Source organism: Macrotis lagotis, chromosome X, assembly GCF_037893015.1.
Source record: "Macrotis lagotis isolate mMagLag1 chromosome X, bilby.v1.9.chrom.fasta, whole genome shotgun sequence".
Lineage (NCBI taxonomy): Eukaryota > Metazoa > Chordata > Mammalia > Peramelemorphia > Peramelidae > Macrotis > Macrotis lagotis.
In genome coordinates this window covers 171,372,421-171,386,954 of record NC_133666.1, presented here as the reverse complement: position 1 = coordinate 171,386,954, position 14,534 = coordinate 171,372,421, and the positions used below count along the sequence as shown (strand labels likewise).

At 37.0% G+C, this 14,534-nt stretch overlaps 1 protein-coding gene across 4 annotated transcripts in view; it reads left to right on the top strand.

Moving 5' to 3' along the window:
• Window positions 1-392: 392 nt before the first annotated feature.
• The window catches only part of TUT7 (terminal uridylyl transferase 7), an 85,709-nt gene continuing 71,567 nt past the window's right edge, over window positions 393-14,534 (top strand). Inside the window, exons 1-5 of one of the 4 annotated variants that reach the window (XM_074200934.1) lie at window positions 841-859; window positions 2,503-2,583; window positions 2,986-3,528; window positions 9,160-9,338; window positions 9,634-9,750. In XM_074200934.1, the coding sequence (XP_074057035.1) occupies window positions 3,018-3,528; window positions 9,160-9,338; window positions 9,634-9,750 (807 nt within the window). In that variant the 5' untranslated portion in view covers window positions 841-859; window positions 2,503-2,583; window positions 2,986-3,017. Of the gene's footprint in view, window positions 702-840; window positions 860-1,043; window positions 1,103-1,128; window positions 1,429-2,502; window positions 2,584-2,985; window positions 3,529-9,159; window positions 9,339-9,633; window positions 9,751-14,534 lie in introns of those variants that run through there. The other 3 variants (XM_074200933.1, XM_074200935.1, XM_074200936.1) reach the window with 3 other exon arrangements.

Sequence of the window (14,534 nt, the reverse complement as noted above, 5' to 3'; positions counted from 1 at the left end):
TAAAGAAAGGAGGGAGGAAACAGACAAATAGACGGAGAAGGCAATGTGGTGGGCACAAACTAGACTTTCCCGCATCTAATAGGGTAAAGGAAATATAAGATGAGGATGGTAGATGCGACTGCGATTTTAGGGGCGCTGCTGTGGAGTCGAGGTGATTTCCCTAAGTCCCCCACCCGCTCTGCTCTCGGCAAGTCAAAGTTCTGGCACCCGCCACCGTCAAGAGGCGGCTGGAGCGGCTCTGCCTGAGAGCCGGGAGCTCAAAGCCAGAAGAGAACGGGCAGATTGTGACGCGGGCCGTCAGAGGCATGTGGCACGCAGCCCCCTCAGGATGAAGTAATAGAAGCGCAGGGCCGCCGCGGGGCCAGGCCCTGGCTGGGCAGGGCCGGGGCGGGGCGGCTTTGGAACCCTCTCCCCGGGGCCGGACGCCGGAGCTTCTTTCCGCCGCGGAGGTGAGCGGCCACGAGCCCCGGCGTGGGGGGGGGCGAGGAGGCGCGGAGCAGGGGCGGAGCCTCGGGGAGCCTCGGCCCCTCGGTCGGCGGGGCGCCGGTTTCCCTCGCCCGCGGCGGACGGCTCGGGCTGTGACACCCCCGGCTCCCAATCGCGCACAATGAAGCGGGGCTGAGCGCCGGAAGTGAGGCCGAAAGAAAACAAGAGCGAGCCGGGCCCGAGGCCGGAAGAGGTGGGAGTTCGCGACGGAGGCGGTGAGTGTGTACCTGAGGGGGATGGGGGAGGGGGCGCGGGGGCCGCTGGGCTCTGGGCTCCCCCCTCCGCCGGGGGCCGCGGCTTGGCCGCTCGGGATTTGCCCGCGGAGCCCGAGGGCGTCGGCGCGGCGGGGGACGAGCGGCTCGGGCGCCCCCGGGTACAGTTGGCCCCGGTTCTGCCCTCCGGGGCCGCCTCCCGGGTGGCGGAGCCTGGCGTCCTCGGCTTTGTTCGCGGGGGGGGGGGGGGAGCGGGGCCGGGCTCCTTGCCGGGGGGGGGGGGGGGGGGGGGCAGCGGCCTTCGCCCTCTCCTGCCAGCGAGGTGGAGGCGGACGCAGCCTGGGGGCTCGGGGGTGTTGGTAGTGCCGGGAGCGAGCGCCTCGCTTCGAGTCACGGACATCTGGGTTCGGATTTAGTCTTTGCTTCTTTACTTTATACAAGTCCTTAAACTTTCCTGCGCTTTGCTTTCCTCCTCTGTAAAAATGAGAGTTTGGGGGGGGCAGCCCCGAGCCGGCGTCCGGCTGCTGAGGGAGCGGGCTCCGGGGCCGCGTCCTGAAGTCTAGAGCCGCTCTGGGTTGGCTTCCGAGGAACGGGAAACCACGTAGGAGACCCATCGATTAGGGAATGGATTAGCCGGTTGTGGTCGTGTGAATGTTAGGGCTGTTATTGTGCCATAAGGAACGGTGAAAGGGAATCCTGGGAAGACTTGTGTGAACTCAAGCCGAGTGACGTGAGTAGAGCCCGAGGTACAGACAGTGGCCACGATGTCGGAAAAGATGAAAGGACCGATCTGGACTCCTCCAGTCTGTAGATCTTAACCCTTTTTGTTGGTGGCAGCTTAGTGAAGCCTTATTAATCCATTTCTGGAAGTGTCTTTAAATGCAACTATGCAATAGAATTACAAAGGAAAGTATGTGAAAAGTACTGTTATCCAAATATTTCTGGGAAAAAAATCTGGAATCCATGGACCCCAAGTTAAGACCCTGCTGTACATGAGATGTGCTTTTCTCCTACCTTTTGGTGATGAGATGATTAGATGGAGAAACATACTTTTTCAAGCATAACTAGTACAACACAAATTGATTTTGCTTGACTACATTTAGTCACTGAAAGGGAGGGTATGATTTATTTTGTGATGATTCAGAAAGGAGAGCATCAGTGAAGCATTTTAAAATACACATAAGAAGTAGTTCAGGAGTCACAAGTAACCAATGCAGTGTGCCACCACCTAAAAACCCATATGCAATAGGTTCAGTGTTTTAGTTATAATTCTGTTTTTCTGGCCTTTTTAATAGATGGTAATGTTTGTTGATGATTTTCATAATATTACAAAGTAAAAGATTTGAATCAAGGAACCTTGAGTCCCTTCCTGATCTAAATCCTGGGGAATAGTGGAATGCAACTCCTCTCCTCACCCCAGACCTACTGTCAGTTGACTTAGTACCTGAGCATTTCTAACCATTGAAATATAACAATTTTTTAAAGTTTGCGAAGAATTAAGTATGGGGAGGGTGTGAACTTGTGACATCTAGATACTGAATCTAGCTCTCTACCCTCCATTACTCTGCCTCTCACTAAACTAATATCAAAGGTGATAGGGAACAGATTAAACTGTTCCCAAACAATATGGACAGCTCTTAAGAAGGTAACAAAAATGATTACAAGTCATTTTTACATTTCCTCTAGTGTGCTAAGAGGAGTGTAGAGAGAAAACAGTACAAATGGTTTTGAAAGATGTTCACTTTTTTATATATTATTATAGAGTTAAAGATAATTTAAACTAAATTTCAATCGGTCTTTATAGGAGGACTTTGTTTTTATAATGTGACTATCATATTACCTTGAAATGAAATTCTCTTTGCAGCAGGTATAGTGGACTCTTAAGGTAAGAATATCATTCTCTGATTAAAATTGTGTATTTACAGTATAATTGATTCAAATACTGGTTAAAATATATGTGATACCTGATACAAATTTCATAATGAAGCAACCTGTTTTACTAAAAGCCTTACAATCTTGAAAAATCATTATTCCCATATTTATTTAAAAAATCAATTTCTAAGAATAAGACCTCATTATTGCAAGTATTTTATCCAATTTCATAGAAAATGGTAAATAACACTCAAACCCTACTTTCATTTATAGTTTTAACTATTGACATGTCATGTTTCTGATTTTATTAAAGAGAATTTCTTGGTAAAACTTTCTGGTACTTATGTGATAAATTTGCTCAATTTTTAAAAGTAGTATGTTATTTGTTGAAATAAACTACTAAACTTTTTTTCAGGTATCTTCAAAAAAGACTGAAGAGCATAGACAATGGGAGATGCAGCAAAACCTTGTTTTTTCAAGCGAAATAAAGAACGTGGAATTATAGATGATGATTTCAGGAGGGCTTCTCCACAACCAGACTATTTAATAATGGATGATTCTGGTAATGGACATAGTAGTAAAACAGAAAAAAGCCTTCCTCTCAAAAAAGGAACCCCAGGGAACTATGGGAACAGTCCCAGGAAAGGACCACATGCTGTTTCAAGCAGTACGAATGTACCCAAAAACATGGGTCATGGTCAAGGAGCAAGAATAAATGACAGCCACAAGGATAGTATTAAGAGATGGGTATCGGATGAATTGAATGAAACAGACAACTGGTTAGATTTCAAAACTGGCTCTAGGATTCCTGTTATAAACCGACCAAGAAAAGACGTATTTCAGGAAAGTGAAGATGGTCATAGGTGGCAAGATGGAAGAGGATGCAGAAGTGTAAGATGGCAACTTCAGAAAGACCTAACAAACATAGAAATTTCAGAAATGCAAACAGGAGGCTCTGGTAATATACCCCCAACTTCTGCAGTTAAAATCCCAGTGCAAGAATGTCTTTTCATATTGAATTTTTATTGCTCTTAACAATGTAGTTCCATTTTTCCACTTTTAGTTCTGCTTTCCAAAAGGTGTTCATTTATTTAAAGTGTTATTTTAAGAAATATAATCATGCCATTTGGGCAACAGTAGAATAATTCATATCTTTATCCTATGGATTGTAATATGTCATGGTGATGATCAATTTCTGTAAATTAAAAACATTTAGAAAGTCAGAAATGCAAATAAAAGTTGTGATGCTTAGTTTATGGAAACACTGAAACCTATTTTAAAAAATCCTCATGTGATTCAGAAAGAAGTAACTAATAATTTTTTCCCAAAAAAGTAAAATGCAGGTAATTCTTTATGTGTTTAAACTATTTCTGTAAATAGCCATCTGAGCCATAATATTTATCAGATGTATAGTAGTTTTAAACACATGCACACACACATACAACAGTATTGGGGCGGCTAGGTGGCTCAGTGGATAGAGTACCAGCCTTGGAGTCAGGAGTACCTGAGTTCAAATCCGGCCTCAGACATTTAATAATTACCTAGCTGTGTGGCCTTGGGCAAGCCCCTTAACCCCATTTGCCTTGCTTAAAAAGCTAAAAAAAAATAGTAATAAAATAAAGTCAACAGTATATGAAAAATCCTGAATAGATTAAAAAGTTTAATCATGTAGAACAAGGCTACTAATTGCTTGAAGACATTAGTTGGGATATCATCAGGAAATGTTAAAAGAATATTGGGTAAATGCATAAGTAAAAAGCCATGATTTTATTATTAGAATATTATTATTAGAATATCTGTTGCATCATAGGAAATTGTACTAAATTGTTGTATGATTAATTTTCCTTTTTTAATGAGAACATCAGAAAAATATTCATATTTATTTATCAATGATGAAACCAAAGTCCAATGAAAATTCCTGAGGTCAGAGTTTATTACTGGTAGATTAGGGTATAAAGTATGTTAATTTAGCATAGCAAGGACATTTTTAAAAAAGCTGAAATTATGTTGTTTTTTAAAGTTGGAAACTTTATTTTGCATGTTAAAAAACAATTTCTAAGGGGCATAGGTGATATTTTATGCAGAAAAGGGAAGAAGAGTCAAAGTTTGTAGTTTGAGCTTTAAGAAAGAAACAAGATAGCAAAGAGAATCTTCAAAAAGTTACAATTAAGTAACCAAGTTGCCATTCATTTTTGCAGAGTCTCAGTTTTTAAGCAACTTAAAATACAAGACAATAATGATACTTAAAGGCATTGCTGACTGAAAAACTCTATTGTCTTTGTTTCCTTAAAAGAAGATTCTGTTATTTTAACTATTTTGAAAGAGGATGTGTCTTTGTTCACTGAATTCATCAGTTTGGCATGGGAGGCCCCCCCATAAAAATATCTGCTTCTAATAATACAGGAAGACAATTCTTCTGCCTTAGAAAGTTAGCTTAGGACATTGTACAGAATCACACAACCAGTATATGTCAGAAGTGATGTTTAAGAGGGCAGTGGCCCTGGAGTCAGGAGGACCTGAGTTCAAATCCAGCCTCAGACACTTAATAATTACCTAGCTATGTGACCTTGGGCAAGTCACTTAACTCCATTGCCTTAAATTAATTTTTTAAAAGTTATACTTAATGTTCTATATCTACTAAGTGCTACTTCTCCAGAGACACCTTATTGGGGGGGGGGGGGGGAGAAATGGGTATGTAATGCATCTTTGCATATAGTAACACAAGCTAAAGAAACAATTATCAAACTTCTTCCCAAAAAAAATCTGCCAGATACTTTTTTTGTAAGAATTGAATGGCATCTCTATTAATGATATTACTTAAAATAAATGCACTCAAATTCTCTCAAGCCAGAAAGATCTATTGTGTTCAAGTTCCACTTCTGATATCCTGGCTATGTGACCCTGGGCAAATCACTGAACTTCTCAATGCTTAGTAATACATGAAAAAGTGCTCACACCCTACTTTGACAGAGGCAATGGGAATTTTGTATACCAGTGAAATCATAGGGTCTGTCTTTCTATGCCAAATTCATTCGTGTCTTAGAGATGATAATGTACTTTTGACAGAGGAAGAGAAAGATGTAAATCTTGTTTAAGAAAAACAAATTTTTGCATGTAGAAAGTACATTTTTAGTCGAGATCTGTGATTTCATTAAGCAAACTATATGTACAGAAAGCACACATTAGTAATAATTTCTTCTGTAATGTGTTGGGTGTGTTACCAGTTGTTTTTCTTGTCTTGTGCCCTTGGCTCATACATGGACCAGCACTGGGGGCAAGGCTGCTTACATTTAAGAATAAAATATTAATGGAAACTTGATGAGACCTCCTAGCTATGTAAGTTCATGACTCCTACATGCTATGCATTCATTCTAGGCCTTTTTTGAGTTACTTTGCCCCAATTACTTTTTATTTACCATTTTCCCCCCATGGTAACTGAATTTTGGTCAATATCAACAGTCTTCAATTCCTCCACTGTATGTAGACAATATGGTATCTCTATAGAAATAGAAAGTCGCTGTAAAATATAGCTACTACCATCCAAATATTATGATAATTGTTTGGATTTGTTGTGTAAGCTACAAGATAAAGAACCTTGGTTCCATGTAAAAATTAAATGGTTCTCAAACTTCTCCTGCCACCTCTTTCTATCCTCCAAGAATAAAGCCCAAAGAAGCAAAGTCACTGGATATACTTCATCATTACCTTAACTCCTCCCTATGCCAACCAATTCCCAGTAACATCCAGGTATTAATACAGGTAATCAGAAATTGCACTAACAATAATCTGTTATTGCTAGGTCTCAAGGTAGAAAAATCCCTTGGTGATGAGGAAAATATAATTCAAACATAGTCCCTGAGGGAAGATTACATTATTAAAAGATGGGGCAAATGATAATAGAGCCATATCTGAATTAAAATCATTCTTGATGATGTGTTCTGAGCAGCTTTTGACAACATTGTATGTTACAAACTTGGATAACCACTTTCATTAAAGTGGTTTGACATAATTTAAAAACATTTGACTGTGCTACTGCTATAAGTTCCTTTGGAAGAAAATTTTCAGTATTAATTTCCTAATCAAATTGTTAGGAGAATGGAAGAATTGTAATTCATTTTAATATACTGATAATAATAACTGTTGGATTGTTTTCGATTAATGCCATTAAGGTAGTATATTCACTTACAATTTTTAACAATTATAGATTCCTTTTTAAAAGTCATTCGTAATGCCCTATCTCATGACTTCAATTTAGTTTACTTCTGTTTCCTATTATTGAGATTATTTAGATTGATTTTATGAAGTAAGGAATCCACTTGAAGGTTTACAACAGCAACTTTTAATCTAGAAACCTTACAGAGATATCTTTTTTGCTGATCTCACTAAAGGAGGCAGCTTATAATAATTGCTACTTAGGAAGAAAAGGAAACAAGCACTTATTAAGCAGTTACTGTGTAGTAGACTTGTGCTGAATGTTTTACCATCATTATCTCTTCTAATCTTCACAAGGATCATGCTGGGAGGTTATTATTCCCATTTTATAATTAAAGAAATTGAGGCAAGCAGGTTATATGATTTCCCCAGTGTTAGACAGCTAGTAAGTAATTGAGACTGGATTTGAACTTAGTTCTTCCTGATTTCAGGGTAATGTACTTATTTTTGAATCTCAGATGTTTCACCTTCTAAGATTTCTTAATCCTCTCCCTAAAATGTTTCATTTCTTTATAACACTCTCCTTTAAAGATTTTTGTTAGTGACCTTCCCTTTATACAATTTTTCAAATACACTTTCACTGTTATTTTTTGACTTTTTTTTTTACCAGTAGCCAGAGATAATATTTTTAGAAGTTTCTCAGAAAACATAATTTATGTTTATTATGTGGTGGTATAAGCAGTGTTGCTAAGTATATACAGCTTTTGTTAACTATTTTTTTTTGTTTCTTTTGGTTTGGAATGAAGATTCAGGACCTCCAACTGCCACAAAATTTTTCTTTTTTAAATGACTGACTCATTACTTGTCCTATACATATGGTATAACATGCTGAGTTATGCCATTTATTTGACTTAGTAATAGTGTTTATGGCTTACACTTCAAAAGAATAATTTCTAAAACTTCTCTTTGAACCATAAGAATCAGAACTTGAACTTGAGATTCAGATAGCTTCATTTCAGAACTGTGCAAGGGGGGCAGCTAGGTGGTATAATGGATAGAGCAATGGCTCTGGAGTCAGGAGTACCTGAGTTCAAATCTAGCCTCATATACTTAATAATCGCTTAGCTGTGTGACCCTGGGCAAGTCACTTAACCCTTAAGTTAACTTAACCTTTAATACTTAAATTTAAAAAAAACTATGCAAGGACTCATCCAAGATGCAATCAACCATATAACAGGGTTTTTTAATATTTATTCCCATAATCCTTGTTTCAATCCATAGAAAAATGTTTACATTTAGTAAGAGGAACAAATTATTTGTTTAGCCTGAGAGAAATGAGAATCTGGTAGAATTCATGAAGAAATAAATTTATTTGTGTAACAAAATTTTTTTCATAATATTAACCTTTTCCCCTTCTTGATGTTACTTAAAATATGTAAACTAAATAGGTAATGAGGAATGAGGAAAAATAAAAATTTTGAAGAAAATAGGAATAGTTTAATGTTAGTAAGAATTCATATATTCTGACTTTTTTTGGTCTAAAGACTTTGAGATGTTTTATAAATTACCTTTTACTGAAATATTTAATAGCTAAATATTGGTTTTCTTTTGTGATGTGTGTTTTATTCTTGAGTCCAATATGGGGGGTTTTTTGTCATTGCTTTGAGTTGAGATTTTTACCCTGTTGAGTTAAAAATGAATGTTTGTCTGAATTCAATTTACCAAAAGATTTTTGAAGTATTTCTAACATGGACACTGCTAGTTACAAAGGATAACAAATATTTTTGGTGATGTAATTCCTGTCCTCAAAAAGAAATTATAATTGAGCAGAAGTTGACTTTTTATCTGAATAGTAGATATAAGCATGCTTTCCAGAAGTCATAATCTGTTCCCTTAAATTTCTTTTCCATGAAACCACAAGGAAAAAAATAAAAAATAACTGAAGTAGATTTTCTTCCTTAAGGCTTTCCATTTTCTAAGCATTCTATAAGAACAATGAACAAAAACAAAAATCTGGATACCTCATGATTATAATTTCTAAGAAACGTGACCCTATAGAAGAGTTCAGAAAATACATTTTGTCTTTGCAGGGGTGGAAAACTGACTGGAGTATTGAATATACTGTCAGATTGAATTATGTTAATTGGTTTGAACTGTTTGTTTTCCCCCCCCTCTTATTCTTTGTTTTAAGAAATGACTGATAAATTTAATGATCAATGTGAAATAAGAACAAAAAGTTTAAATTAAAATTTCCAGAAAGAATCCTTTAAATACCTTATAAAAGGATTGAAAAAATCCAGATGAGGTACTTAAAAATTCAAATGAATTGACTACAGAAAAGCCACAATCTTTTCAACATTCCAGTCTTTTCAGCTAAAATGTCACATCTAACATTATTTAAGTTGAATGTTAATAATGAAATTCATTTTAACTTAAGAAAACAAGAAGCCAAAGAAACCCAGAAAATCAAGGAGAACTAGAAAAGAAGAGTATGATCAAGAGGAAGATATGGATGGCCCTGTTATAGATGAATCAGTGCTGTCAGTGAAAGAATTACTGGGCTTACGACAGGCTGAGGAACGATTAAAGAGAGATTGCATTGACAGACTAAGAAAGGTAATGTTTTCTCACGGACTTTCATTAGCTATAGTCAGTTTTTTAATGTTGGAATTATTTAAATGTTACTTTTTTATTATTAAAGATCAAACATTACATTTTAGATTACATTCAGTAGAATTAAATTATATGGTATTCCAAATAAATATAACTTATTTCCAAAATTTCTGGGATTATATTCAATGACTTAAAGTTAGTGATGGGTAATGGTAAATAAAGTTATCTTACTATGTTGCAGGAACTAACTTTTGGACTAATTTATGAGTGGCAATATTTATATGTTTCTAAATTTCAGCGCTCACGAAACTACCCCACAGCAAAATATATATGCAAACTCTGTGATGTCTTAGTTGAATCCATTGTATCTGCCCATAAACACATCAAAGAGAAGAGACACAAGAAAAACATAAAGGTAAGTTCATATGTAACATAATTTGATTAATATGCATAGAAATTGATTTTTTATCAGTTATTTTGATAGTCATATCTTTCTTTTCATTAATACTCTGATTTTGCTAGGGTCACGGTAGGAGACTATGCCTTCTGCCTAATGATCAGCCTAGCTAAGTGAAGAAGTTCATCACAGAACACTGGATATTCAGTGATAAAGTGTCCAGCTATGCTAATAATACATAGTAGAGACTGAACTTGTGATTTCATTTGATAGAAGGGTTTCTCCCAGATTGGGCACCTTCTCTGCAACATATAGTCTTAGAGAATTGATTAGGACACTAAAAGGGTAAGAGACCTGCCCAGAGTCACACAGCCAGTATGTGTCAAAGACAGGACTTGAACCCTGTTCTTATTGGCTTCAAAACCAGTTCTCTATGCACTATCCCATGCCTGATGTGAATTAGATAAAAATTTGCCCCTAGATCTGTGCAACTCCCTTTTGCTTGTATTCATTGGAAGCAAAGTAGCAGTAAAGAAAACATCTGTGTAAGCCTTTACAGACTGTTTACTTGTTACTCATACAGGATTTTTTTCCAGTTACCCAGGAAGTTATCATGGTATTGGAGAAACTGAACCGTGTTTGTATTGACAACAGAAGGCACAAATTGGAATTAAATAGAAGGATGGCATAGACCCAGGTTCTCTTTGTAGAAATGAGTAAAGGAGTTGACAGGGCTGATTTTATTCAGAGGGCAACAAAAATATCACTTCATGAAATGTCCTGATCATCACATCGTGGCCAAATCTCCTGATAAACATAGACAAAGGGGACTGCCATAACAATAATTGTAGCATATGTGATAACATTTCTTGCAGAGGAAAAAGTATGAAGAACTTGACAAATTCCTCAAAACCAAATGAACACATACCTTAATATTCAGTGACTTCAGTATGAAGGCGGGCACAGGAAATACAGCCGAAAAAATGCATTGGCAAAATATGGTTCAGAATTAAGAAATTAAAGAGACCAGAGGCATATAAATTACTTGGAAGCCTTTTATATGTATCAACAGTACTTGTTTCAGAAGGCATCAGAAGATATTGGGCAGGACAAGCAAACACTAGACAATTATCAGTTTTTTTTAAATGAAATTTACTGTGTCTTAGTAGAAAAGAAATGTCTGGGTACTAAAGTGGAACTCCTTTCAGCATTATCTGTCAGCATGATATTCAGATCATTGACTTCATGGAGGTAGTGTGGCATAGTGTTGGACTTGAATAAGGAAACCTGCATTCAAATCCTGCCTCCAGATACTTGCTAGCTGTGTTCATGGGCAAGTAACTCAATCTCTCAGAGCTTTAGTTTCCCCATATATACAATGGGGATAATTCTATCACTCTAACTCACAGGGTTGTTGTGAGAAAAGTGTTTTATGAATTTCAAAGTGCTGTATAAATGCAATTATTGTTATTACATTAAAATTAGAAAATTAGAAAAAAGATAAAGAAAATGCTACATGTAATTACAGTAGCTCTTACCTAATGTATTTGAACAAGCTATGGGAAATGGTTATTCATGGAGAATTTAAACAGCATTCACATCACCACAACAAGGAGATGAAAAGGATCTAAGTATTGTCTCAGCTAGGGAACACTTAAAAATCTTTGCTCATTGGAGATATATGATAACTGAGCATATCATCAGTTTATATAACAAGCTCATTTGCTAAATATTGTAGAGGTGGATATGGAAAGATTAAGAGCAGTTTTGCTTCACAAAACAATGAAATGAAGTGTTGGAAGAAACAATTCTGCAGAAGACTTAGTGTGAGACCCAACTAAGTAGGAGTATTTATAGCCAAAAGCATCAATTCATTATAATATAAAAATTTGCCAGATTTTTATATTAATCTATTAATAGTCAGAGAAGAATCATTACATTTGGCCTCTTTTTTAGTAGCTGATGAGGAACTAGAAATGGCACCCAAAACAATGAAGTCCAGAAGATGATCCGAATAGATCAAATATATTCAGAGGAAATACACAAGGCAGAACAGTTTTAAAATCCCTTAGATCTATTTCCAAAATCTACAAAATGATGATTCTGAAAAGTTAAAGGTTGTATTATTACAAATAAAAGCGGGGCGGCTAGGTGGCACAGTGGATAGAGCACTGGCCTTGGAGTCAGGAGTACCTTGGTTCAAATCCAACCTCAGACACTTAATAATTACCTAGCTGTGTGGCCTTGGGCAAGCCACTTAGCCCCATTGTCTTGAAAAAATCTAAAAAAAAAAAACAACAAATAAAAGCAACCAAGAAGATATCAATAAATACAACCCACATGCCTATCCTCATCTCCATAAAATCTTAAGAATTTAATTAATTTAAACTAATTAATTTAACCTCTGTGCACATATGTAGAGAGTATTGTTAATGAAAATATAAAGACCAAGTAGGCAAATTTTACAGAGCATGCACTACAGAAAACTGCATCTTCAAAATCATACAATATCGAGACAGATTTTGCTCTTGGTTGATTATAAACAAGTGTTTCAATAAGTATATATGGGAATTTTGGTATAATTTATAACTGTTATCTCCCAGGCATAAGAATCACACACAAAATTCTTTGATGTCTGCCACAGAGGATATTGCTAAATGAACCTCTGATGGTCAATTTCATGAATATGTTCACCAAAATTGTTTACCAATGTGCCAAAGACTGTCTTGTGCAAAATCCAAGTAAGAATTCTGTATAGAAGATATAGCACAGACCATCAAATTTCTGAGATGGAATAGACCCTTACAGGCTCTCTAATCCAATCTAAATCTGAAGAAGAATCTCCTCAAGGGATCATCTAATTTTTTATTACAGATCTCTGGTGAAGAGGAGATCCCTTTGTGCCAAGGCAGCTCATTCACCTTTAGATGACAACAGTTGTTTCATCAAGTATAAGTTTGTGTCTATGCCGGTTACCTTCACTGCTTCTTATGCTGATCTTTGGAGTTTAACAGAACTCATATACTCCTTCTTTGCTATGACAGCCCTTCTGACATTTGTAGATGACTATTCTAGAGTTACTAGATGTTATTCCTGAGTCTTCTAAACATCCTCATGTCTGTCAGCTAGTCTTCATATGGCATGATTTTATAACACTGGATGATCAAGAAGGCTGGATTTAGAGCCAGAGACTTTAATATGAATCCTATCATGTCCTTTAATATATTTTGTAAGTCATTTCCCTCTCTGGTCCTCAGTTTCCTCTTGTGTAAAATAAAAGGGTTGGACTATTTATAATCACCTCGATCTAGGTTACTATTCTCTGAAAGCTTCCTGGTTTCTCAGTTCCTGAAGTTACGATCAGATCAGGGCAATGTTTCTATTGCCTCCCCAGCCTTGCTTTTGTCTCTCTTGATGAAGTCTTAAGATTCTATTAGCTAAATCCCTCAAATCTTTTCAGATGCACACTTTTCTAGAGATAGACAGTACTCACTTTATGTTAGTGGACTGTTCTGCAGACCTCCATAAAGTAATTTTTAGGTAATGCAAATTTGTCAATGGATGTGGGGAAAGGAGGAAGAATGGAAACAGAATGGGGATCGCAGACCAGTGGAAAGAGGGAACCAGCACATGGTTCAGGGACACAGGAGGCCAGGAATAGAAAAGCTATAGTAAGGGAAGGAACGTGCAGGAGAGCCAGGAACATGCAGGCTGGACACACAAGCAGCTGGGAAGAGCAGGACAGAAGTCTCCTCTCTATACCCCGAAGGTCTGAAATCAGGCCTCCTATCCAATGATAACAATCTCCAGGAGTCTGTTCTGCTTTCACTTGGTAGTAGTTTTTTAAAAGACTTTTTTTGGTGGGGTAGGATGAGAGACTGGAGTGCCAAGCTATGAGACAAGAGCAGAGAAACCATGGTACTGTACAATAAAGTTAATGTATTTTTTTAAGGTGAATATACATAAAATTGAATATGTATAATGCAGATTTATGTAAAACAAGAACTGTCTTTATACTTCTAACTTGTACATGTGAATGTGTATACACATACATACCTACATGTATATATTAACATTGATATGTTTACATTTTCCCCATTGAATTTCATCTTTATTAGATTTGACCCAGTATTCTAACCTGACAAGAGACTCAAAAATTTGACTAATCATAAATTAGCTATTCCCTTACCAATCCCTCAGATATTCCACCTGAAAACTTTCCATATTGACACCAAACTATACTCTTGACTTTCAAACAGTTCTTAATACACCTAATTTTACTATCATCTGACCCACATCTTTTACCCTAGAATTGTATGAGACAATTCTTTTTATCATCAGCATCTTGCACAGTGCTTGGCATATGGTAGACACTTGATAAATGCTTGTTGATTAAGTTAAGTTGCAATCTGTCAGTCCAGTAATACTGTCAAAAATAAATAAGTTTAGTCTGCTATAACCTGTCCTTGATAAAGCAATGCTGGCTCTCTGTAACTGCCTCCTTTTTTGGATGTTTACCAATTGTGCCTTTAATATACTTTAAAATTTTTTGGCAGCATTTGAAATCAAGCTCATTGCCTTATAGTTTATATATTCTTTTCCTGCTTTCAAAAATCAGAACATTTGTTCTTCTCCAGTCCTGCAATGCCTTTCCTATTCTCTATGGTCTTGTTCAGATTATAGTAGAGAGCTTAGTCATCACATCTACCATTTCAGTTATATCTGAGCCAAGTGACTTGAATTCCTTAATGGTTCCTAGGTAGTTTTTTAAACTATCTTACTATTTATCTGGAGATTAAATC